This window comes from Sarcophilus harrisii, chromosome 3 (genome assembly GCF_902635505.1).
Source record: "Sarcophilus harrisii chromosome 3, mSarHar1.11, whole genome shotgun sequence".
Lineage (NCBI taxonomy): Eukaryota > Metazoa > Chordata > Mammalia > Dasyuromorphia > Dasyuridae > Sarcophilus > Sarcophilus harrisii.
The window spans coordinates 402,535,612-402,562,971 of NC_045428.1; the positions used below are offsets into that span (position 1 = coordinate 402,535,612).

A 27,360-nucleotide genomic window follows, 5' to 3' on the forward strand; every position below is an offset into this window, starting at 1 on the left:
TATATAGTGCTCACTATGTGCCAGGCAATGTGCTAACTTCTTTACAACAACCCTAGGAGAACCATTATGGAGAGCATTTTATAACTATGCCAAAAGAGCTATCAAACTGTGCATACCCTTTGATCCAGCAATGTCTCTACAGGGTCTGTATCCTAAAGAGATTATAAAAGAGGGAAAAGATCCATATGTGCAAAAAGGTAACAATCCTTTTTGTAGTGGCAAGGAACTGGAAATTGAATGGATGCCCATCAATTGGGGTATGGTTGAATAAGTTATAGTATATGAATGTATTCTATAAGAAATGATAAGCAAGCTGATTTCAGAAAAGCCTGGAAAAAGTTACATGAACTCATGCTGAATGAAGTGAGTAGAACCAGAAGAACATTGTATATAGCAACAAGATTAAGAGGTGATCAACTGTGATGGATTTGACTCTTTTATTTATTAAAGCTTTTTATTTTTCAAAACATATGCATGGATAATTCTGTGACATTAACCCTTGCAAAATCTTGTGTTTCAATTCCCCCCCTCCTTCATTGCCCCCTCCCCTAGATGGCAAGTTGCCCAATATATGTTAAACATAGTATAAATATATGTTAAATCTAATATATGCATACATATTTATACAATTATTTTGCTATACAAGAAAAATCAAATCAGACCAGAAGAAAATGAGAAAGAAAATGAAATGCAAGCAAACAACAAAGAGAGTGAAAATGCTATGTTGTGATCCATCCTCAGTTCCCACAGAGTATAAGATGGCTCTCTCTGGGTGTAGATGGCTCTCTTTATCACAAGATCATTGGAACTGGCCTGAATTATCTCATTGTTGAAAAGAGTCACAGCCATCAGAATTGATCATCGTATAATCTTGTTGTTGTGTATAATGATTTCCTGGTTCTTCTCATTTCACTTAGCATCAGTTCATATAAGTCTCTCCAGGCCTCTCTGAAATCATCCTGATCGTTTCTTATAGAACAATAATATTCCATAACATTCGTACACCATAACCTATTCAGCCATTCTCCAACTGATGGGAATCCACCCAGTTTCCAGTTCCTAGCCACTACAAAGAGGGCTGCCACAAACATTCGTGCACATACAGGTCCCTTTCTCTCCTTTAAGATCTCTTTGCACAGTTTGATATCCCTTTGGGCATAGTTCCAAATTGCTCTCCAGAATGGTTAGATCAGTTCACAATTCCACCAACAATGTATTAGTGTCCCAGTTTTCCCACATTCCCTTTAACAGTTGGGATTTGATTCTTTTCAACAATGAGACAATTCCAATAGATTTAGGATGGGAAAAGCTGTCTGCATCCACAAAGAAAATTATGAAAACTAAAGAGGAATTGAAAATACTATTTTCACCTTTTTTTGTCTGCTTGTTTACTCTTTCTTGTGTTATTTTCCGTTTTGTACCGATTTTTCTTGTACAACATAACAAATATGAAAATATATTTAAAAGGATGGCATATGTTTAACCTATATCGGGTTGCTTGCTGTTTTGGGAAGGAGGGAGGTATGGGAGAGAAGGAAAAAATTTGGAACATAAAGTCTTACAATTGAAAACTTTCTATATATGGATTTGGAAAAATAAAATACTATTGAGAAAAAACTGACTCTAGGAGGTAGGTCTTTTTATTATCTTCATTTTTATAGATGAGGTAACTGAGGCAACTGAGTTGCCCAGGGTCACACAGGTAGTATCTGAGGCTAGATTTGAATTCAAGGCTTTTTGACTCTGGCCCACCATTCTATCTGCTGTTCCACTGTCCAGAGCATAATAGGTCCATAGAGTAAGGGGTTGAGTATATTTGCTTCAGTCTTTGTGGGTCCAGAAACACTTTTTTAATATTAGGCACATCTTTTTTGATTCCATAGTCCTAACAGCCTTATCAGAAAGGCAGGGGAGATATTATTGACATTTTACAGATGAGGAAATTGAGAGATTCCATGGAGAACTTTAAATAACTTGTCCATGGTCCCACAGCTGAGAAGTGGCACAGTATGCATTTGAACTCAGTCCTTCTGATATCAGGGACATTAGTTTTTCCATTATATCATGAAAGGCTTTCTATAAAATCAGCCCTGAGATCATAGGTGAAATTGAATGAACTGTCCCAGTGAGTCAGTGAATGGAATTAGACAGACTTGTAAATACTGGATCTGAGAAGCTAATTAAACTAAGAAATAAGGTTTTTTAAAAAAAGGAGAGAGAGAGAGAGAGGAGAGGAGAGGAGAGGAAAGAGAGAGAGAGAGAGAGAGAGAGAGAGAGAGAGAGAGAGAGAGAGAGAGAGAGAACTGCTCATTAACTTCAATCATCTCTAAAGGAAAAATCAGAAAGCCAAAGGAAACCACAAAGTGGCTTTGCCCATAAGCACATTTGCCTTACTTCTGACCTCTGTATCTGAATTATTCCCTAACTGAACAGAAATTGGGCTCTGGCAATGTCCTCTGTGAAGTTAGCATTTTGTATCGCTGCTCTGATCTGAGTATGTGGTTCCTCTACTGAAAATGAATTTCCTTGGACTTTTGAAGCATAGATTTATATCTATAAATGGCTATGAGTTATTTTCAGTATTACTGGAGGCCTGACAGAATGGCATCATGGGAAAAGCCAAGAACTGGGGCTGAGATGATCTGAGTTTTAGTCTGAATTTTACCACTAATTAGCCGTGTAACCTTGAGAAAGACATTTTCTCTGGTTTTCTTCTCTAAAAAATGAAGAATTTGGGATTTCTAAGGGCTCTTCCAACATGTCATTCTAGGATTTTATGGAACAGTGATTCACCCACATGTTTAATGGAAACAATGCCTGAACAATAAAAAATAGAATTTGGTTGTTGAAGATTAGTGATGGTGACTTGACATTTATGCAATTGTCTACTACCAGTTTCCTCCTTTCCTACCAATGCCTTTGTGAAGCCCTTCTCTAAAACCTAATGAAGTCTGCATCTTCCCATTCATGTCTGTTATCTACTATCACAACCAAGTCTCAGGCACTCACCTGGAGGATGCTAGCACATCAAACCCTCTTTTCTCCTATTAAACTTCGTGGATCATTATATCCTCTTTTCCTTCTATGGTGGGTTGTTCAGAGAATTGGGGGTGAGAATATAGCTATAAATATATTTATATAAATTTACATTAATATATTTGTATATAATATATAAATCCTCTGACTAAATCTAGATGGTTCATTGATTGCAGATACGTCTTTAGGCCATGATGGATGTAGACCATCCACTTCCATTTCATGTGCAAGAGATGCAGTTTGTGATGATGGGGCTGGTTGGGGGGCTGTGATGCTTCACAGAATCACAGAAATTTAAGAATTAGAAGGGGCTTTTTTGAGCCTCTCTATATCTGGATAAGAATCCCCTTTTAATTCTACCTCTAATAATTCCACCTCATCTAGGTGGTGCAGTGGACAGAGTGCCAGGTCTGGAGTCAGGAAGACCTGAGTTCCAGATCTGATCTTATATACTTCCTATTCTCATATACATACAGGTGTATGACCCTGAGCAAGTCACTTAACCCTGTTTACCTCAGTTTCCTCATCTATAAAATTTTCCAGAAGGAAATGTCAAGCACTCCAGAAAATCCCAAATGGGTCATGAGGAGTTGGACACCATTGAAATGACTAAACAACAACACAACATAACTAATGAATACACATCCAATTTCTGCTTGAAGACTTCCAATGTGGGGGGAAACCTATTGGCTTATGAGGCACTCTTTTACATTCTTGGATACCTCTAGTCACTAAGGAAATTTTCCTGACATCAAGCCTAATTTTGCCTCTGTGACACTTCTATCCATTGCTTATAGTCTGACCTCTTGAGGTCAAGCCATTCAAGAGTAATTGTTCTTCTACATGACAACTTGTGAAATATTGAAGACACCATCATGTATCACATCGCTGAGTCTTTTCTTCTCTAATGCCTTTGATTAATTAATCCTCATATTGTAGTCCTCTAGATACTTTTCAGCTTATCATGTCTTTCTTAAACTGTGATGTCTGGGATGGAACAAAATAGTTCAGATGTGGCTAGATCAATGCTTGGTCTATAGCTCTGCTATGATGAAGCTGTGCAAGTTCTTTGTCTTTTCATACTGATATATAAAACAAAGTCTTTTTTAGGAGCCTGGATTCATATGTGGATGGTAAAAATTGGACTTAAGTTTTATTTTAAATTAAATTTTATTTTTGACTAGGCCCATTATTTAATTTGTATAGGGAACTCCTAGTGAGGAAACCTCGATTTCCGAAACAAATCAGTCTTCTTGACCCTAAATCCAGTTCTCTATCCATTATAATACATTTTCTCCAATTAATAAGCAAAAATATGGACTGAGCAGCTGCCACCCTACAGAAGGGATCATGTGGACAGAGATTACTGTTACTATATATAGGAAGTATTTTTTATTTCATCTTAAATCAGTTTATAGTAGGAAAAAAGAGAAAGAATTGATAAATAGAAATATGCATAGAATGCCATTATATATACACATATAGGCATACATATGTGTACATATACATATATATGTAGGCAATTAGGGAATATATAATATATAAATATTATAGAAAAAAACAACACAAAGTTAGATGGTAACTTTATTATATATTTTAAAAGAAGAGAAAATTCTACAAACTAGATTTATAATTTAAAAATATTTTTTCTATTTTACTGTGTTATGGAAATGTTTGTTTTATTTCTTAAATTCAGAATAAAATAAATAAAACAAATTTAAAGGCAATTTATGAAATATTCTCTTGAGTCACAGAATTTAAGGATGTACTATTATTGTCTTTGATGAACAGAGAATGAAAAATGTTAAACAAATTAAATGGTTTCTCTTGCCCTCTCCTTCTTTTGGCTGCTTGCTTATTCTTTTGACACTTTTATAGCTAGATGGATGAAATGGTCTTTAATCTATATCAGATTATGGTTTTGCTGCTTTAGATTTCTGTGGCATATAATGTTCTCCACTAAAGACAGATAGGTTTAAAATAAATTTTATAAGTCAGATTTTCTCTGTACCTGCCATAGGGAGCTACATTGAAATGGATGGATTATAGGCTCATAGGAAGGAAGCTCAACAAACCTTCTAGTCCAAAGGATTCATTTTACAGATGAGGAAAGTCTGTTCAATTTCCTTATTTTATAGATAAGGACATTGGGATCCATTCAGAGGTTACCTGACTTGCCCACTGTTGCACAGGTAGTCATCAGCAAAGGCAGATTTAAACCCAGGTTTTCTAACTCCAAAGCCAGGACTTTTGTTTCCAGAGCCAGTACCTTCCTGTTTCCTCTAATCAAACCATTAACTATTTACTAAAGTAGGTGGATTAGAATTCCTATTTCCTGACTCCTGGTCCAAAGCAGTTCCCACAATACCACACTCCTAAGTGAAGAATAAAAGGTAACCTATCCAGAAATCTTTATCCAATGACCATTATTGATTAAAGAGGGGTTGACCCTGAAATGCACCCGTTAAAGTCCTGTCATTTCAGAAAGTAGGCAAAGAAATGGATAGCTGAGTCTTTGAATGAACATTGAAAAAGGCTTGAGTCAATCAGCCAAATCAATTTGGATTTTCACAAATGGCAGGTGGATCTATGATCTAAAAACACCAAACCATCCACCACAGTCTTATTTGTGTTTGTCAGTTATAGCTTTCCTGGAAAAGACTCTGAAGTGAGAAGCGAGATGTCACAGTTGATTAAATAAACCTGACAGTCAGAAGAAGCACAGGCTGATAAATCACTATTTAGCACTGAATGGGGCTAATGAATAGATCAGCTGAGGTCAATTCAAAGAAAAAAGTAATTAGAGATTCTTACTCATGTGTGCTCTCCTGCATTCTTGCATGCCAATTCATTTTAAGTTTATTGTGATTACATTGAGGGAGCTATTGGCTAGCAAAGCTTTTATATTCAAGTGTTATTCTTGATTCTATTTATAGACATTTACACATTTGAAATATATGCTCCTCGAAAGCTTATTCAGTATAGAGTGGAAAGAGGACTGAAGTGAGAGGCTGTGTTCCACACTAGAGTCAGAGGAAATGTTTTTTTTTTCTTTAACAATAAATTATGAAAACACCTGCTGCCACTAATATATTCTCCAGAGAGAAATGTTTTTACAGAAGGAAATAATTTTGCAGATGAGGAAACTGAGGCAAAAAGATTTAAGTGACTTGCTCAAAGTCACACAGTAAGTGTTTGAGGCCAGATTTAAACTGAGGAAAATGAGTCTTTTTGAGTCCCAACTTGGTACTCTACTGTACTACCTAGATACCCCATAGTGATGATAGCTGGCATTTATATAGTGCATTGAAATTTGCAAAAAAAAAAAACAATTTTCACATATATAATCTCATTTAATCATGACAACAACACTGCAAGGTAGGCACTATTATTATCATCCCCATTGTATAGGTGAGAAAACTGAGGATCAGTGGGATTAAGTGACTTGCTCATGAGTGTGAGTTGGAATTTGAACTCAGGTCTTCCTGAATCTAGTTTCAGAGTTCTATCCACTGTGCCACTTCAATATCTCAGTCTGGCACCTATTTTCTTCTTTCTCTTCTTATATCTGTGGCTACACATTCTAGACAAAGCTAGAATATTTTCTAAGGTTTAACTACAAGGGGAAAATGTGTGCAAAATCAGAAGTTATATAATAGGATAAAGTTATTAGATAGCAGAATAAAGAGAACTGTCCAGTGCTAGTCAGTTATGTTGCTTGGGGCAGTCCTGGTCTCTTCTTCCTAGTTTTGTCAGTATGCCAGAAGTTAGTTTACTTTTATAACCTCAGGCTTCTCACTTGTAAAATAAGGTCGTTGGACAAGAAGGTCTGCAAGATCCTTTCTAATTCTGAGGTCCTTTAGAAAAAGAAATTAAGTCGAGCTCAGCTGAGTACTATCATTAGAGTACCATGACAGAATTTGATTTCATAGTTCTCATTGTTATTCCTTGCTCTACAGTCTTTATCTTGGATATATATGTGTCTTCAACTGATGTTTATTTTGAAATATCTTGAGCTCTTTCACCTAGTGATCTTCATTCTGGTGACCTTCTACTGGCTATTACCAGGCTTAGCAATGTCACCTAAAAGTATGACTTCCAGAAGTGAATGGCCCAGGTCTAGTCTGATCAGGGTAGAGTATAGCAAAATTATTCCTTTTTTTCTATCCTAGATATTCTGTCTCTCTTAATGGAGTTTAAAGTGGCTGCCATATCCAATTGTTGATTTCCTGCAACAATACATTTACATCTCCCTAAATCAGTTCACCACTTCTCTCAACACAGTGGCTATTCCAAACCTTTTCACCACCTCTCAAACCTCCCATGGCATCCTCTTCCTGCATACCCTTGCTAAGAATCATGTTATATCATGTTATATTCACTGAAAGCTATGAGGACATTCACCAAGAACTTCTTCCCTTCCCCCCACCCTGCTTCATTCTTATTGCATATCCTTTAAGCGTCTTCCATACTATTTCTTCCTTGTCTCCTTTGATCTTGTCTCCTAGTAAGAACAGGTCACCCTTATTTGAACAGGCAGTTTTCTTACAAAGAAATCAAGGCTATCTATAGTCATATGAAAAAGTGTTCTAAATCATGATTGATTTGAGAAATATAAACAACTCTGAAGAACCACCTCATACCTATCAGACTGGCTAACATGACAGGAAGAGAAAATGACAAATTTTGGAAGAGATGTGGGAAAATTCTATACCAGTTCTTAACCTAGAGTCTCTGATCTTTTTAAAGTATTCATTAATTTCATGAGATTATAGGATTTATTGGCATACAACTGGACAAAATATCTCCTAATTATTGTTTTGATTTTCTCTTCATTGGTAGTAAATTCACTCTTTTCACTTTTGATAATTTAATTTTCTTCTTTCCTTTTTCTAATCATATTAAAGATTTATTTATTTTTGTTGGTTTTTTCATAAAAACCAACTCAGTTTTATCAGTTCAATAGTTTTCTTACTTTCAAATTTATCAATCTCTCCTTTTATTTTTCAGAATTTCAAATTTGTTATTTAATTGGGAGGGGTTAATTTGTTCTTTTTTTCTAGCATTTTTAGTTATATGCCCAATTCATTGATCTTCTCTTTCTCTATTTTATTCATGTAAGCTTCTGGAGATATAAAATTTCTAATCTTTTAAAAATAAAGATATATTTTGATAACTGTTTCCAGATAATTGGTATTCTTTGTCTTTTATATACTTAAAAACATTTTTCCCTCTGAGGAGTCCATAGTATTTAGTAAACTGCCAAAAGAGTCCCTAACACAAAAAGGTTAAGTTCTTTATATTATTTTGTTTGATGATCTCATTAATTACCATAAGTTCAATTTTCATCTCCATGTAGATGATCCCCAGATATATATATATATTTTTTTTTCTGTACCATTTTCTTTTGTTCTGTAACATATTTTTTTGTTCCATAACAGCAACTGAGTTTTGGATATCTCAACTTAGGGGATATCCTTCATGTCCTTCATGTCTCCCTTCTCACCGGTCCCTCATTTTTTCTTGGCTTCCTGCAAGATTCAGTTTCAATCCCCACTTTCTATAGTCTATTCATGTCCACTATTCCTGATGTATTTCCCCTCTCTCCTGTATCCTTTTACCCTGTGATTCACAACTAATTTTTGGAGACCTTCATTTTACATCCCTAACAGTCATGAAGCAGCACTTGAAAATAATTTTTTATTAAATAGATGTGTCTCTGCTTAATAAAGAAATTTTGTTTTATTAAAGCATTTTGAATTTTTAAAAGGCAAATAGAGTCTTTTCTTTTCCTATTACTCAATTCTGGGTCCAAATCATTGATCAATTTCAGTGACTATCCCAGACATATGTATTGATGTATTAGCTCGATAGACTGATCTAAACATGACAACACATATTTTTCATCCAATTGGACAGGCTAATAACCAGTAGCCTGGTCACTTGACAATGAATTTTCTGACATAGTGATACATGAAGCACAGCTCGGTGACAAGGTGGAAAGAGTTCTGGGCCTAGAGTCATCTTCCCAAGTTCAAATCTGGTCTCAGACACTTACTAGCTGCATGACCCTGTTTGCCAGTTCCTTATCTATAAAATGAGCTGGAGAAAGAAATGGTAAACCACTCTAGTATCTTTGCCAAGAAAACTCCACGGGGTTACAAAGAGTCAGATATGACTGAAAAATGGCTCAACAACACAGATAAAACAGAAAAATACAAAATGACCCTCAACTCTGTTCATAGAAATCTAGAAGACGGCCTCAGCGTATTGATCAGAACTTTGGAGGATTTAGGGAAGATGTAGAAGAGAGTCAGGATGAAAAGGTATGTATGAGTTATGTCTCTTGTCATATTGATGAGATCATAGTTCCATCGAAGCATTCAAGTAGGATTTGGCCCCATGTTTTAAACTATCAAATTTTTTTGGAATCTTTACCCTATAATATGATAGTCACACCTTCTAGTTTGGTGTCATCTGAAAATTTGATATACACATAACCCTTGCCTAAATAGCTGACAAAAATATCAAAAAGTGCATATCTGCCCATATTATGTCATTATTCCCATGAGAAAAAAACATGAGCAATTCTCATGTTTTGTTAAAATTTGTTAAAAAATTGGCAAAGTAGAACTGCAGCATTCTCTCTATATTCTACCAGGGGTCCTCAAACTTTTTAAATAGGTGGGCAGTTTACTGTCCCTCAGACTATTGGAGGGCCAGACTATAGTAAAAACAAAAACTTTGTTTTGTGGGCCTAAAGAAACTTCATAGCCCTGGGTGAGGGGGATAAAATTCCTCAGCTGCCAAATCTGTCCCACGGGCCGTAGTTTGAGGACCCCTGTAATAGTCCAACAACAAACAATGTGGTTCGTCTGGGAACCTTTTTTTTTTTTTTTTTTTTAATATATTTTTTACTTCTGCCTTCTGGTTTTATGTAGCAGTCTTTTTCAAATATACCCCATATTCATTAGCCTTTCCCTAACCCAATTAACTTTCCTTAGCAACAAAGAAAAACATGATCCTTATCTTGAATTTGTCAAATGTGAAAAAAATTGGATACTTCTATGTGCCACAAATTGGCTTAAAACAGAAAAGAGATTTGTACTTAAAACTGCAAGTCTGTATTAAATATAGTACATTTTATAAAACAATTTCTGGAGTTTTCTCACAAAGAAACTGGATATTTTTGCCATTTCCTTCTCCAGTTCATTTTAGAGATGAGAAAACTGAAAACAGGACTAAGTGACTTGCTTACAGTTAGTAAGTGTCTGAGGCTGAATTTGAACTTGAGAAGATGAGGCAATTGTAAAACTTTCAGTGTGAGCATATTGACAACTCACACACTGGCAAATGCTACAAATTGGGGCCAATTTGTATCAAATGATATATCATTTTGTTAATAGTCTAGATTTAGGAAAGTGATATAGAAAATGTGTTAAATCCAATATATGTATACATATTTATACAGTTATCTTGCTGCATAAAAAAATCAGATCTAGAAAGAAAGAAAAAAAACCTGAGAAGGAAAACAAAAATGCAAGCAAACAAGAACAGAAAGAATGGATATGTTGTGGTCCACACTTATTTCTCATAGTTCTTTCTCTGGGTGTAGCTGATTCTCTTCATTACTGAACAACTGGAACTGGTTTGAATGATCTCATTGTTGAAGAGTTGCTCAGTCTTCTCATATATTTACTATAATTTCATGTCTAACAAACTTTGCTTGTTTCTTTTTTATTCCAGGACTTATCCTATAAGCTTCAATTCAGATTAAATTTAATGTAGTCTTGTATTTTTGTAGACCCAGTTGTTAAACATTTACTTGCACCCTCCTCAGCTATATATTCCCATTTGTCTTTCTATATCTTTTCATAGATAATGAATTTTTTATTTGTGTATAGAATTCTTATCCAATGACAATAAAAGATCTTTCTGCTCCCTTAGAAGATGAGAATTTTCCCACCTCAAATTTTCAAGTATATTAGACCCTAACAATTTATAAGGTCCCAAGAAAAGACTCATTAAGTGTTTTATGGTATACTCTTTAGACTATTAAGTTAAAAAGCTTAGTAATAAAACAGTTGGAGTTAATCAGTTGAATAAAATACAAGGAAGCTGTTTTGTTTTGTTTTATCAAACTAACTAATAGAGACCTCAGTTATGAGAAACAAGAATTCTATATTATCAGAAAGATGGACCTGAAAAATATTACTGACAAAATTATGATGGTTTAAAATAGCTATTTGGAAAAGTGAGGACAGTAAAGATTAATTCATAATACTAACATCATGGCCATTTTCAGACAAGAATTTCTTTTTTAAAAATCAGAGAAGGAAGAAACTGTGATCTGTTTAACTTAAACCTGTGACCTTATTAGCAAGAGAATAATTAGTTACTATAATCTGGAATCACATGGTGCTCCTTTCCTCTCATTCCTGAATGATGCTTGAAATACCTTTAACTATGGTCAAAAGCATTTAATCTCACAGTTAGAACTAAGTATAAATACATGAATAAGTCTGAGAAAGATAAGTGAGTTGACAGATATAGAAATTAACATTGTAGAATAATTTGAGAGTAATTGTTAATAAAAAAAAAAAAGCCTGGGAGCTCAAGTAGAGGAGAGGCAAAAAATAGACAAGTAGAAGGCTTCTTCTGATCAGTTACCATGGGAATTAAGCTTACAAACAACTTTTTCCCATTTGTCATTCTGATAATGGAAGAATTCCTATTTTAAATATCTTTGAGGCTGAATTAGACATCTTTCTCAGTCCTCTCTCTTTTTTTATTATAGTTTTTTTATTTACAAAATTTTTTTCATCATTGACCCTTGCAAAATCTTTTGTTCCAACTTTTCCCCTCCTTCTGCCTCACCCCTATATGGCAGGTAGTCCAATACATGTTAAATATGTTAAAGTATGTGTTAAATCCAATATATGTATACATATTTATACAGTTATCTTGCTGCATAAAAAAAATCAGATCTAGAAAGAAAGAAAAAAACCTGAGAAGGAAAATAAAAATGCAAGCAAATTGGAATAGAAAGAATGGATATGCTGTGGTCCACACTCATTTCTCATAGTTCTTTCTCTGGGTGTAGCTGATTCTCTTCATTATTGAACAATTGGAACTGGTTTGAGTCATTTCATTGTTGAAGAGTTGCTCAGTCTTCTCATATATTTACTATAATTTCATGTCCAAGAAACTTTGCTTGTTTCTTTTTCATTCCAGAACTGATCCTATAAGCTTCTTTTCCTGAACTAAAATGTATGGTGAAATTATTATCAAACTAATTTTTAATAATATTTTTTGTTTTAATGCAACCTATATTTCTCAGTGTGTCCCTTTTCTTCTGAAAAGGAGCCATCTCTTTATCTTTCTCTGTTTCCCTCTGTCTGTGTCTGTGTCTATCTCTCCTCTGTCTGTCTCTCTTTCTCTCCTGTTTTATCTATATGTCTTAGAGATATTTGATACAAAGATTTTCTCCACACTGCTTTCCTTTTTAATTTCATACAATTAAAAAAAAATTTGTTCATACAAAAACATTTCAATTTTATGTACTGAAAATGATCTATTTTATCTTTTGTGATTCTCTCTACCCTTCGGTTAAGAATTCACACTCGAAGTATTTTGTCTGATTATCTAATAATTTTTTAATGGTGTGATCCTTAATCACATATTAATTTTGAATTCATTGTGGTATAAGATGTTGGTCTAAATTTAATTCTGCCAAATTGCTTCCCAGTTTTCCCAGTAACTCTTCTAGCTAATAGGGGATTGTTTTTTTTTCAGGTGATTTATACTTTCAGATTTATTAGACACTGAATTATTTATTTCAGTTATTGCTGATTTTTCCTTGATTACTCTGTTCCACTGATTTATTTTTATATTTTTTAATCATTACCATATAATTTTGATAATTGATTGATAATATAATTTAAGGTCTGGAAATTATTTGCATTTTAATAATGTATATATGAGAAATGACTGAGTGAATTTCATCCAGAGAAAATGAAGGCCTTGTTGGAAGGAAGGGTAAGGGATAGTAGTCTAAAGGAGAAATAGTTGAAGGGAAATAGAGGTTTAGACCTTACATATAAGGAACTTAAGTTTTAAAGAAAATATGGGAGTTAACAATTTCAATTGATCAATGATGGACAGAAGCAGTTACACCCAAAGAAAGAACACTGGGAAATGAATGTAAACTGTTAGCATTTTTGTTTTTCTTCCCAGGTTATTTTTACCTTCTGAATCCAATTCTCCCTGTGCAACAAGAGAACTGTTTGGTTCTGTACACATATATTGTATCTAGGATATACTGTGACATATTCAACATATATAGGATTGCTTACCATCTGGGGGAGGGGGTGGACGGAAGGAGGGAAAAGTTGGAACAGAAGTGAGTGCAAGGGATAAAGTTGTAAAAAATTACCCAGGTATGGGTTCTGTCAATAAAAAGTTATAATTATAATTATTAAAAAAAGTAAATTAATTAATTAATTTTTTAAAAAAAGAAAGAAAATATGGGAGTTAAGAAGCAGTGTGAAGGGAAGTTGCATGAGACTTATGTCTCATGTCTTTGAGTTTGAATACTCAAACACATACATAGTCACTTGACTATGTGGGGAGATTCAGATTTTTGTAATAAAGTGAGATTTATTGAAAAGATACATTGGAGCAGCTATCATGCTACTTCTTTCACTAGTACATTCAACAACTTGAATTAGCAGTCCAATCAGTCCTATGTACTCTTAACCCCAGATTCCCAGTTACCAAATGGCATAATGAGTCCCATTAATAAAAATGAAAGGGAAATATGTGAGCAGACATTTGTACAGTCATCCTACTAGCTAATGACTCAGTGCCTTCACGGAAGAAAGGAGTTTATATCTCGAGGAGGACTGGATGTAAAAAATACTGGCCATGTCCTTATGAGATTTCTTGGGACCATCTTGCAAAAAGTATAACAAAGTATGGCAGCAAAGTAGGAGAAACTTTGTAACAGGAGAGAAATGATAAGACTAAGAGAGGACTGTGGGATGCCCCCCTCCCAAATAAAAGGTAAACAGTAACTTACGTAGAAAACAGATGCTCAGTGCTTGGGTACAAGATGATCATCTGGATTGTTAGTGGGCCTAGTCCAATAATATGACTGCTGTCCACCATAAGAGCTGAAGCTGAGTGATGGATTTCTCAGAGCTAGATAGAGCCAAGATACTTAAATATAAAAGGAAAGCCACTAAATGGAACTTTTAATTTCATTTATGGTTCTTCTAATTCCACACATGAAGCCAAGTATCTATCTAATTAGTTAGACCTATATAGGGAGGTGTCCTATTGGGGAAACAAAAATCAAAGAATGTTTATGTTAATTTTTCCCCTGGACAATATCAGCTTACTGTATAGAAAAATTAGATAGTTAAGTTGTTGTCTCTTAGGGTGGGTATTTTTTCCTCTTAATGACAACATCAAGTATAATTACCAACTAATCTTTAGGGCATTAAAAAAATCTTCATTCAACTACCCAGCAATAATGATCTAAAAACTGTTCTATCCATCTATAAACATCTAAAGTAACATCTAAAAACAATTGAAAAGTCACTTTCACCTTCTGAGATGTCCCTCCCATCTTGATTATTGCAAATAGTATATAATGATTATTGAGACTATATGGTAACTTTGGCCATAATTGCAATATAACTGATAGAGCATGAATAACTATGGATTGAATCACATATACAGTCTGTTTACAAGGTACTTACACAATTATTTGTGGTATGCACAATAAAGCAAAACCCCAATTGAAAGTTAATCTTAATAAAATTCATTTTATACCTCATTTTCATTTGAATTGATACCATCTGTTTAAAATGCTAGCAAAAAGTAGAGGAAATAAAAATTTCAGCAAGGACATTCTTATTTGTGTCCTCTCAACTTTTCAGTGTCAGCAATTTAATACTTAAAATGTGCTAGTGAATGCAAAAAACATGGCATTTTGGTTTCATTTTCTGGGTCATTCACAAAATTTTCAGTAAAGGTAGGTGAAGGAATATTAGACATTTTTCATTCCACTAAGTTGATAAAGAGCTTGGATTCCAGGTTCCATTTGTCTCATCTCCGAACATTTTGATGCTTATCTGTCCATGGTGCTGAAATGGAAGTTTGCTTTTCAAATCATCAATAGTTGTTGAATTATTCCTTTTCAGATTCTGATGATGATGGCACCTCTAGCAACATTAGGTTTATTCTGAGAAATTTTCTGGAGCCTCTTAGAGGATACTAGGATTTTCAGATAATTCTGTTCTTTTTGTTTTATTGGTTGAAGAGTTAAACAAAAGTTTCATCTTTCTGCTATTCCTCCATTTCTTCCTCCTCCTCCTTCCCCCCCTCTTCTCCTTTCCTCCCTCCCTCCCTCCCTCCCCCCTCTCTCTCTTTCTCTCCATCCCTCCCTTCCTCTCTCTTTCTCTTTCTCTCTTCCTTTCCTTTCTTCCCTGCCCCCAGCCCCAAGTATAAACAAGGAACATTTTTATTGTTGTTCAGAAGGGAACTAGCACCTGAGAGGCTCAAGAAAGGCTTTATATAGGTATCATTTGAGTAGAATTTTTTTTAAAGTAAACAAAGGATTTTATGATGAATAAGTCTTATCCCAGATATGGTCCATGAAAACTTTACTGATATGAAATTTCTAAAATGGAAAGGTGAAGTTGTATGGAAAGTTCTTTCATTGGTATTTGTAAAAGGGAGAGAAACTCCAGGCATCAAAGAAAAAATTCTACTGAATTAGCATTATTGAAGCTTTTTACATTCTTCCCCCTTAGTCATCCCTCATATCTGATCAATTGCCAAATATTATTGATTCTACTTCAGCAGTAGTTTGCATGTCTATCCCATCCTTTATTTTTAAATGATTAATGAGTTATTGTTTTCATACAACAGTCACATTTCACCACTCAGTTCCTAATATTTTCTTTGCTTACAAAAAAAGGTGAATTTGATTTAGCATCTGATTTAGCGTTTGTGACTGATAGAATATGTGATATCCTCTAGCTGTGGTTTATCATTTCTTGGCTGAGAAGAAGGAAATAAATTTTTTTAAAATATCAATTATTTAGAACATTAGTCATTGTATTTTGTCCTGAATTCCATTGATTGCACTTCATTTGGCTTTCATTGTTCACATTCCTTTTTTTCAACTCTCAAGGTCAGAACCCTAATTGAGGGCCTTGTTACTTTTTGATTACACAATTGCAATTGCAATGTTGCAATATATTAATTTAATATATCCTTTAAATCATTGTTCAATTTATATAATACTTAGGTCTGATCATATTTACTTCCCTGATCAAAGACCTTCAATGGTTCTTAATCACAAAAGTCTCAAAAACAGAAATGGACCTGAAGTCTTATAGCTATGTATGTTTCTTCTGATGATATAAATCCCAACTCATCCTCATCCATTTTTTCCATGTCCTCCCAAATGTTTACACAGGGGCCTTTCTAACTATATCCTGACATTGTAAGGATGTTAGTGGGACACTTGCTCTGTATCACATTTCTCACTATTCTTATCATATGACTAGTTTACTGTTTTGTTATGAATTTTACCCTTATAACCACCATGTGTCATTCCTCTGTTGACTTTTGGGTGTACTCATTTTAAATTCTTAATAGATTGTATTTTTGCTCCATGTCTTATGCCATATAATATTGCCATGCAATATAATTTTTTGTTTTATTTTGACTTTGCAAAATAAAAGATGACAATTTCTCCTTTTGAGTTTCAATTCTTAATTTCACATCATTTCCCTTGTGTAAAACTCCATGTTTCATTTGTTTTAAATTACTAAACATTGTCTGATATCCTGCTTTCTCCCACCTATGTATATTTGGACAAGCTTCCAGAGAAGATGAAAATTTAACTGGGACTTTAAGGAAGACAAGGAAATCAGAAAGTGGCAATTAGGAGAAGAAAAGTCTAAGTATGAAGGTCAGCCAGTGAAAATGAAGTTAATAGATGGAATGTCCTTGGATCAGAAGGTATATGCAACATAGTAAGGTATAAAATGATGAGAAGGGAGAAAAGGGCCAAGTAACAAAAAATTTTAAGAGCCCAATAGAGATTTTGATAATTTGATCTTGGAGGTAATAGAGAGTTACTGGAGTTTGAGAAAAAGGACAGTGATGTGGTCATAACTGAATTTTAGGAGGATTACTTGAAATCTGAGTGGTGGATAGAATGGAGTAGGGAGTGAAAGAGGCAGAGAGACTAAACAGAAGACTATTGCCATAGGCAAGGCATGAGGTGATGAATACCTGACACTGTTGTGGTGACCATGACAGAAGAGAGAAGGGGGTATATATGAGATGTTGAAAAAGTAGAAATGATAGGATTGGTAACAGATGAGCTATGGTGATGAGAAAGAATGGTACACTGAGAATAATGCCTAGGTTATATGCCTAGATGATGGAGAGGATAATTATGTGCTCACTGTTAATAAGAAATTTGTGAATAAATGGAAGAAGAAATTGGGGGGAAAATAATGACTTCAAGCTTTGTACATGTTGAGGTATTTACAGGACATCTAGTTCAAGAAGTCTAACAAGTAATTGAAGATGTGAGACTGGAAGTTAAGAGAGAAGTTAGGGATGGATAAGAATATTTTAGGCTCAACAGTATAGAAATGATAGGTGAATCCATATGAGCTGATGAAATGATTAAGTGAAATAATATAGAGAAGGGAAGTGAGCCCAAGACAGTCTCAAGTAATGCCCAAGAGCAGTGATCAGACTTGGATGAAAATCCAGAAAAAAGACTGAGGAGTGATCATATAGGCAGGAGAAGAACAAGGATAGTGCCATTAATATCTAGAGAGAAAAAAAGAGGATGATTAACAGTGTCAAAGGCTTAAGAGAAGTAAAGAAGGATGTAAGTTGGGGAAAAGCCATTAGATTTGGCAACTAAAGATCACTGATAAATTTGGAGATCAGTTAAATGATGAGGTTAGAAGCCAGACTACAAAGGATTAAGAGAGCAAAAGGCAAGAAAAGGGAAGTGTTTTGAAGAATTCATTATAAATGACCTTCTCAAGGAGTTTAGCTATAAAAGGCAGGGAAAATATATGGTGATTATTAGCAGAAATGCACAGATCAAGGAAGAGTTTTTTGGAGGGGAGGTGGGGGAAATATGAGAATGTTTGCAGGCAATAGGGAAGCAGCCAGTACTCAGGGAGATATTGAGAATTAATGAGAGAATGAGAATGATAAATGCAAGGCAAGGTGCTGGAGAAGATGGAATAGAATGAGATCATTGGTACATATAGAGGAGTTTGCCTTGGTAAAGAGCAGAATGACCTCTTCATGTACAAAAGAGATAAAGAAGAAAATAGTTGTAGAAGGTATCTGAGTGATGTGAGATGAAGAAAAGAGTTCTTGGGGAAATAGCCTCATTTTGTGAAATATGAAACAAGTTTTTCAACTGAAGAGAGGGGGAGCCATAGTAAATGTGAGGTGGTATAAAAAGATGTGGAAAAGTCACTGTATTGAGTGGAATAGTGAATTGATTAGGATTGTATAAAAGGATTGTCTTGCCACATTGAAGGTCCAGTTGAGATTAAATAGTATAAATATGTAGTAGACCAAGTCATCATAGTTTTGTGATTTTTCTCTAGTTTCATTCAGCACTCTTTGCGCTTCTTTCACTTCCATGTGAGTAGGAATGGATCCCAGCAGATGCCGGGATTAATCTCAGGCTGGGATTTGGAAGGTATGATCTTTTATTTTTAGGTCAAACATGAATAATCCTTTTAGATATATTTCCTTATTTGTCATGTTATGCAAGAAAAATCAGACTAAAAGGGGAGAAGACACAAAAAAGAAAAAAAACAAACAAAAAAGGTGAAAATACTATGTCTTGATCTATATTCATTCTCTATAATTTTTTCTCTGGATGCAGATGGCATTTTCCATCCCAAGTCTATTGTAATTATCTTGAATCACCACATTGTTGAGAAAAACTAAGTCTATCATAGTTGATGATTACATAATATTGCTGTTTACTGTATATAATGTTCTTCTGGTTCTGTTCACTTCACTCAACATTAGTTCACGTAAATCTTTCCAGGTTTTTCTGAAATTGTCCTGCTCATCATTTCATATAGAACAATAACATTTTGTTACATTCATAAAGTAAGTTTTTTAAAAAAATAATACCTTTATTTTCAAAATACATGCAAAGTCATAATTGTGGAAATATGTGTAGAAGAATTGCACATATTTAACATATATTGTATTACTTGCCATCTGGAGGAGGTGGTGAGGTGAAGGGAAGGAGAAAAAATTTGGAACACAAGGTTTTGCAAGGGTGAATGTTAAAAACTATGCATATGTTTTCAAAATAAAAAGCTGTAAAAAAAAAAAACACAGGCTCTATTACAGTTCAAGAACAAATAGTCCACACGAACATTTGGAATAAAGGTGTCTCTACATTTATACATCTCATGTTTCTTTTGAACTACTGCAATTCCATTTTGCTCTATGAGCGAAACATAATTTTTGAGAATGCTCATAGAACACAGTGCCTTTTTTGATGCAGGCACACCATGTTGGGTGGTTCTTTGCCATTATCTCCCATGTTAATTCCAAGATTCTTCAGAGAGACCTTGAGAGTGTTCTTGTATCACTCCTTCTGGTGAGTCTTGCCTTGTGTGAATTTTCGGTAAAATAGTCTTTTAGGCAAATATACGTTTGATATTCAAATAACATGGTCAGCCCATTGGAACTGTGATCTCTGCACAAATGCTTGGCAATTCAGCTTGAGAAAGAACTTCAGTATATGGTACATTATCTTGACAGGTGATCTTCAGAATCTTGCTAGAACAATTCAAATCTAAGTGATTCAGTTTTCTGGCAAGGTGCTGGCATCCTGAACTGTGCTGAAGGAGATTATGGGGAGAAAAATTTCATGCTCTCTATTCACAAGGAGCTCTAATCTAGTAAGAGATTAATGTATGCATACAAATAATTATAATATAAATGAAAATATGCTAAGCATATAAGAGGAAGAAATCAAAATTTAAAAAGTGAAAGATTGGAATGGAAGGAAAACTTCACAGAGAAGCCTTCATAAAGAAAGTGGCACTTCATCTGGGCTTTTGAGGAAAAACAGAAACAACCTATGTTTTTTTTTTTCCAGTAGTAATGCTATAGGGCATTGCTATTATAATACTGATATAATAATAATATAATACTATTCAAAGTTGGGCTACAAGGAAAGCTGAACACTACAGAAATCATGCTTTTGAATTGTGGTGTTGATGAAGATTTTTGAGAATACCTTGAATAGCAAGGAGGTCAAATCAGTCAATACTTAAAGAAATTAATTCAGACTATTCACTGGAAAGTCAAATTCTATAACTGAAGCTTAAATATTTTGGTCACATCTTGAACTCTGACGTTGGTTAGGAATGATTGAAAGCAAAAGGAAAAAGGAGTAGCAGAGGATGAGATGGATAGATGGTGTCATAGAAACAAGGAACATGAACTTGGACAGACTTCAAGAAACAGTGGACTGAATGACCTGGTGTGTTTTGGTCAATGGAGTCATGAAGAGTAGAACATGACTGAACAACCACAAGTTTATTACTAGGTTGAATCCATTGATTCAAGGGAAACAGTTCAATTTAAGGGGCTTATTAGATTAGTTTAGTACAAATTAAAACTCAAAAAGGAAGTTTCTATTTTGGGGAAGATATTTAAAATAACTTTCATAATTAAAGAAGTCACTTTTCTCCTTCTCTCTCCCACTAGAACATTTTACTTTCTCTCTGAGGAAACCAGAAATGGTTCACCTCTGAACTAGTGAAAATATTAGGCAAGGTGGACAAGTTATTCTTCTCTTTTGAGTCTGGAAGTGCATCTAACTAGTCTTGTCTGGTATTAGGTTGTAATGGACCCTTTCATTTCCTCAAATAACTGCCCCATCTTGTACTTTATTCTTCTTTTGTTTGTTTATCCCTAAGGCCTCAAAATCAAGATAGCCGGATTTTTCTTTTTGGCTTTTTGTTTGTTTGTTCTGTTCTTAGGGTTACCCTCAGGAGAAGAAAGGAATGAGAAGAGAATTTCTCTAACATTGTCTAAGCTGATTTATTTACAGTAATTTTATGTGGACATTTTGGTGTTGTCTAGAGGCCATTATGACACAGCCTGGAAATAAGAGATTATGGCGATTTGCTTCCCATGATACAAAAAATAATGAGATTATAACATTAAAAGGCAAAACTATATCCAAAGAATCCAAAGTTCTTTCTGTTTTTAAAAAATGTAGTGGTTCCTTAGCATACCTTAAATAGAATGAAAACTTCAGGGGTTCCTCTTTAATTATTGTATACTTTTTATAGTGAGATTCAGAGTAAACATGAATGGATTAACAAAAAAAGATTCATTGATCACTTGCTATGTTCCAGGCATTGTGCTAAGCGTGGCATATAGATATATAAAAAAGAAAGTTCCTATTCTTAAGGGCATATTCTCACATGAGAAGACATAATATATTATACATAAAGGAGGAATATTTTGGACTGGAAAGGTGCAGTAATGGTGAACAGAGCAATAGAGAAATTCATTTCTGGCATTTTTCACAAAAGAAACTGAACCAGGAATTTTCTTGGTGCCTGAAGGAGTGGGAAGGGGACTAGTGGTAAGACATTCACCACAAGAGAAACTTCAGGTTTCAGTACACAGCACCCCATAGCAAGGAGATGGAGATCCCAAAATACTGCTACTGGGCAGGCCACCAGGGGGAAGGAAGGAGATAGGTAGGGCCATGTCACAAAAAGTTCACTTGAAGTACAGAAAAGCCTCCCATCATAGTATCATAATATCTTGTAAAGTTATAAGATATATTAGTGATCATTTAGTTTAATCTCCTTTTTTGACAGATAAAAATATTGAAGTCCAGAATGATTTGATGACTTGACCTGCTGGGATTTGAACTCAACTATTTCTAAGTTGAAAGGTGCTAATATTACTGCTGAGCCAGTGGACCACCATTGGATGGAAGTGTGGCCCATCCAGTCCCAGTCACTCTATTTTCATTGCGGCCCCTCTTTCCATTGATTTTGAGATTCATATCAGAGATCCAACTATAGAACTAGCCCTATAGAACTAGGCAAAATTATAAGGTGAACCAAGTTTTCTTGGATCCCTCTCATCTCCTTTTGGATGAACCTCCCTTTCCCCCTGTCCACTTTTGGTTAGTTCCCTCTCTTCAGTCCTCCCCACTCCCAGTTACTCATTACCTTTATGCAGTAAGAGGAAGAAGAGAAAAAGGAGAAGAAAAAGGAGGAATTGGTAAATTCTTGGCAAAGATGAAGAGCCATTCTTTTTTTATGAAAAGTATGAATCCTTAAAGGGTTTGTAGAGAACAATTTTGGAGGCGTTAGAAATTTTTATTGAAAAATTAAAACTTCATTATTTATCATCATTCTAATGTTTTTCTAACAAGTCGGAACAATCTTTTTCTTGAATAATTTCCAATGTTTTTCCTTGAATAAATCATTCAAAAATTCTGAGCTTCCCTCAGGTACTTAGCATTCTCTATGTCTATCTAGTAAGAGATATTGGGCTGCCCCTGAATGCTTTGAAGAAGGATTACATGGCACAAGCATGGACATTTTCAATTTTCTTTAATAGTTATCCTTTCCCAAACTCATCAATTGGATTAGTGGGCAATGGGGATTCTCTCCTAAATAACAATCACCAAACTCCAAAACAATGCCTACTAAAGGGAGAAAGAACAGAAGAACCACTTTAGGAATTCATTGTACTTAATGAAAGTCAGATTTAGGGATCAGAAAACCTAGGTCATGTACACCTTTACAATTTAGACTATGGAAGCACAAGAATACAGAGAAGTGAACCTTATGTTCATTTTACATAAGTTGCCAGGAAATATTCTCATAAGTAATTAAAATTGGGATACATGAGAGGCAACTCCTTTCAAAGGGAAAAACCTTAAAATCAAATGTTTAGGGAGCCAACTAGCTTTCTTTTTCCAAATAAACTTATCTGCCACTGGGTTTTGAACATGAAGCCTTGGAGTATAGAATTAATCCTAGTGCCTTACTTTAGAAAGAACTCTCAGTCTGAACAAAATGCTGAAATTAGAAGGTACCACAAGTACTGTCTTGAAAAGTAAACTTTTCTAGGTCAATTATATTACCTAATGTCATCGGTCTTTTTCAGCTCTTCATGGAAATCTGTGATTTTCTTGGCAAAGATTTTGGAGTTTCTTTGTCCTGCTCATTTTACAGAAGAGTAAACTGAGGCAAATAGAGTTAAATGACATCCACAGTCATTCAGCTATCAAATGTCTAGGGCCATAATTGAACTCAGGAAAATGAGTCTTTCTGTCTTCAGACCCCAAACCCTCTACTCACTGTACTTTTACCACCCAATCACCTAATAGCTATTACACTTAAAAATTGAACAGATGTCAATTCTAGATTCAAAGCAATCCAATTCAGTTCTCTCATTTTATAAATGAAGAGATTGAGATTCAAAGGCAGACAGATCATAATTGAAAGGGGCAGAATTTGAACCCATCTCCTCAAATTTTGAGTTCTTTCCAATATACCAAATGGTAGGGCCAAAATTCAGATCCAGATCTCTCAAGTTATAGTTCTGGATACACCAAAATCATTTATGAGTTCTGGCTAAGATTTTTGGGAAAACATCTTTAGTTGAACATTCATCTTTGCTTTTTGATCTTAGCTCCACAAAATTCAATTTCTATACTTTATGAACGGCATACAAATATTTCAAAGGGTCACAGAATTAGGGGTGAAAGAGACCCTAGAGTTCATTAAGATCTAATCTCATTTTGCAGATGGAAAAACAGAGAGTAAAATGATGTTCAGTCACAAAGTTGAGGCAGAATCTGAACCTAGGTTTTTATGATTCCAAATCCCCTGCCTTGTCTACTATATCACACTGCTTCTTATAAAAGATAATTGTTTACATAGGGATGCTGCATGCAAATATCCAGAAAGCTTTGGAATTTTATAGGAGGATAAATTCAAAATCTTCTTTTTTAAAACCCTTCTGCACAAAAACCTTATTCATTATTTTTCTGGATCTCTTCACAATCATGTCATTATTTCTTGAGAGAAAGTTACTCATGCAAACTAGAATCACCCAACCCAAGCTGGGTAGGACAAATTGTTTCATTCTAACTTTCTAACTTTCATAGAATAACCAACAAATGAAGACTCAAACTGCAAAACAGAAAAGGAGATAAGAGAGCAAAACCTTTCCAAGACACTGAAATCAACAAATGTTAATACCTGGCCACAATAAAATTTTGCAGCTCCTAGGTGGTTGTGGGACTTTGCTTTGACATTGAATAGAGATTTAGGTTAATCAAGAAGGTAAAATGCAGGGAATTAGCCACATAGTCAGTTGGCTAATGGGAAATGAATGACCCGTAGGTGTCCCAGGTGACTGCAATTGGAAACATCTCTCTCAATTAAAAAGATAAATTGGCAAACCACTCTATTCAAGTTCTCCAAAGAGAACATTTTTATTTATTCATTTTTCTCATATATACTCTAAAATGTTCTTTCTGCAAAACAGTGGTGAGCCTGGTCAGTGCTCTTCTAGGATCCATAAGGATCTTCAGAAATGATGCCATAGAATTTAGCTAAACTAATCACAGAGCTTGGTCCTGATCTACTACAAAGGTACAAGGGCCTGGTTGTTAGCCAGGAGTTACTAGAAAAGCATTCGGAAAACTGGACACACAGCCAAACAGTAAGGGTAACAAAGGTGCAGGTTCTATGGAAGTAAAGGGATTTCAATATACTCAATTCTATTTACAATATCAGAATTCCTTTTACAGACAGGAAAATGATCCTTAAGTGATTACTTTTAAGGGCACTCTAATAGAAATGCAAATTTCACTAAATTTTACTCTTTTCTCTTTGGCTCACAACACTAAAATACCATAAACATTATTTTAAACTTATATCAGTAAAATATAAATAAGATACATTACAAATGGAAGAAAATACAAGACACCTCTTAGCATGGTAAATCTCTGCAATATAAATAAAGCAAATATTTCATATACCTACAATTGAACAGTTATTGAAACCATTACATATGTTCCTTTTTCCTGCCACAAAGTCATTTAACAATAATATACACAATCTACACAAAGTAATCTCTAAAAATACAGCAAGAATATACCTGTTAACAAGGACTGTGATACTACTGTCCCCTACTATGACACTAATGGAGAGGGAGTAACTATTTGGGCAGCAGATGGTGACTATCCTAGAGCTGTAAACTAGCAGTTCTGGAACTCAGGGCAAGCACCATAAACTGCCTAATCTTGGGGCAAGCAGTAAGACAAATTCATCTGGGGCAGGGGGGTTAGTGGGTGGAAGACCTCCCTTGGAGAAAAAGCTTAGATTTCAAGACACAAGATCCCTTGGGAGGAGACACCCCAGGACATCTAGAAGCTGCTGGTGGTGAGGTCATCACTTGGGAATGGAGTACAATGTGTCTTGAAAGAAACTTACCTGGGATTCAGGCCAACTAGGGGAGGGAGCTACTGTCATCTGACAGCTTCCTATTTTGACTATTTTTCCTAAGTAAGTGCTAAGCTCAGTTGTTTCTTCCTGATGAAGGAAAACAAGTTCTGTCAATGCCCTGTAAATGTTAGCATCCTGGGACAAAGCCTCTCTTGCTCGTCCTTAGTTATAGCTCTGAATTTTCCTAATTCATTATGTCAGGCTGGAGAGACTAACTGAGGGTAAGATTAAGTCCTGCTAAGTATTAATTTCCTTTGTATCTACAGAACTACAGTTTTATAAAAGCTTTCCTGTTTTCATTTAGCAAGCTGGTTTGCAGCACGTTACCCCCTTCTCAGCAAGGAAGAATTGGCTCTCTGAAAGTGGAAAACATGCTGCTTATTACTAAGGTCCTACTCACTATACATATGTATAATTATATATAACTGTACATATATACTGTAAAGAGTTTTTCATCTGTGACTTTTTTTTTTTTAAGACCTATTAGTTTCTTGCTAACTACAATAAACAGGCTTAAATAAGGTTTAGCAGTATTTATCACAATAATATATATTTTTTTCCCTCAGTAAAATGGCCTATAGGTTATCAGCAACTTATAAGGATTTGTTCTAGGGTGCCATAGGAGAGTGGAACATTTAGAAGGGAAACTTCCATGAAATGTTTTCTGTAGAACTGGGTGTTAAGCAACCAATTCTGGAAAACAGCTCATGAAAGCAAGAAAGGATTTGCCAATTGTTATTACAGATCCTGCCCCAATCTTTCTATTTCCTCAATGAGGAAGTCGATGTCAGACTTGGTGGCTGCTGGATTTGAGATGACCATCCGGAAGAAGTTGGCTTTGTCTCCCTGAGGCTGATATCCAACCATAGTTGTTCCAGATTCCATCATCAGAGCTTTGATCTTCGGTGCCACCTTGTGATAGAGAACATAAAACAACACATAAGACCAACTTTAACTTCTCTTTTTCATTCGTTTTAAAATCACTTTTATTTTTTGTTATTCTTATCTTGACATATTCTCTTCTTTCTCTGTCTTTCTTCATAAAGAGCCCCAGCTTTTAGAAACCTTAAGAAAACTGGCCCATCCCTATATACTGCTTCACATACATGGTTTAATTACCATAATTTCCAGCTCAGGTTCCAAGTTTTTGTTCTTCTCCAGAAAAGTCTTATTATTTTTTTTAACCATGAATGCTTCAGCAGATTCATAGCATAAGTTCAAAAGAAAGAGATGGGACAGTTAGTCATTTTGATATGGTTAATAAAAGGAATCTGCTGAGTGATCATAGTTTTAGAGGGGGAAGGGATCTTAGGGACTATCAAGTCCATCTGCCTCTTTTTACACTCAAGGAAAATGAAGAAGAGAAAAGTTAAATAATTTGCTCAGGGTCACATTGCTAATAAGTGTCAGAGGCAGGATTTGAACTCAGGTCTTCTTGATACTCCACCCAGAACAGTATATTATTCTTTGGATTACTCAATTATGTAGGATCATAGAACTGAATCTAGAATAGATCTAAGAGACCATCAGGGCAGCTAGGTGGTACAGAATAGAGCACTGGACTTGGAATCAGGAAACCAAGGTAAACAGAGTTAAATGACTTGTCCAGGATCATACAGCTTGTGTCTGAGCCTGGATTTGAACTGAGCCCTTATTTCAGGTTTAGTACTTTATTAACTGTGCCATCTAGTTGTCCTATTTTAGGTTAGATGACTCTTTTTTAAGAAAG

General features: G+C 34.9%; 1 protein-coding gene across 2 annotated transcripts in view; it reads right to left on the reverse strand.

Moving 5' to 3' along the window:
- Window positions 1–22,706: 22,706 nt before the first annotated feature.
- The window catches only part of GAD1 (glutamate decarboxylase 1), a 52,546-nt gene continuing 47,892 nt past the window's right edge, over window positions 22,707–27,360 (reverse strand). For both annotated transcript variants that reach the window (XM_031960478.1, XM_003763952.3), the window contains exon 17: window positions 22,707–26,543. In XM_031960478.1, the coding sequence (XP_031816338.1) occupies window positions 26,370–26,543 (174 nt within the window). In that variant the 3' untranslated portion in view covers window positions 22,707–26,369. The remainder of the gene's footprint in view (window positions 26,544–27,360) is intronic.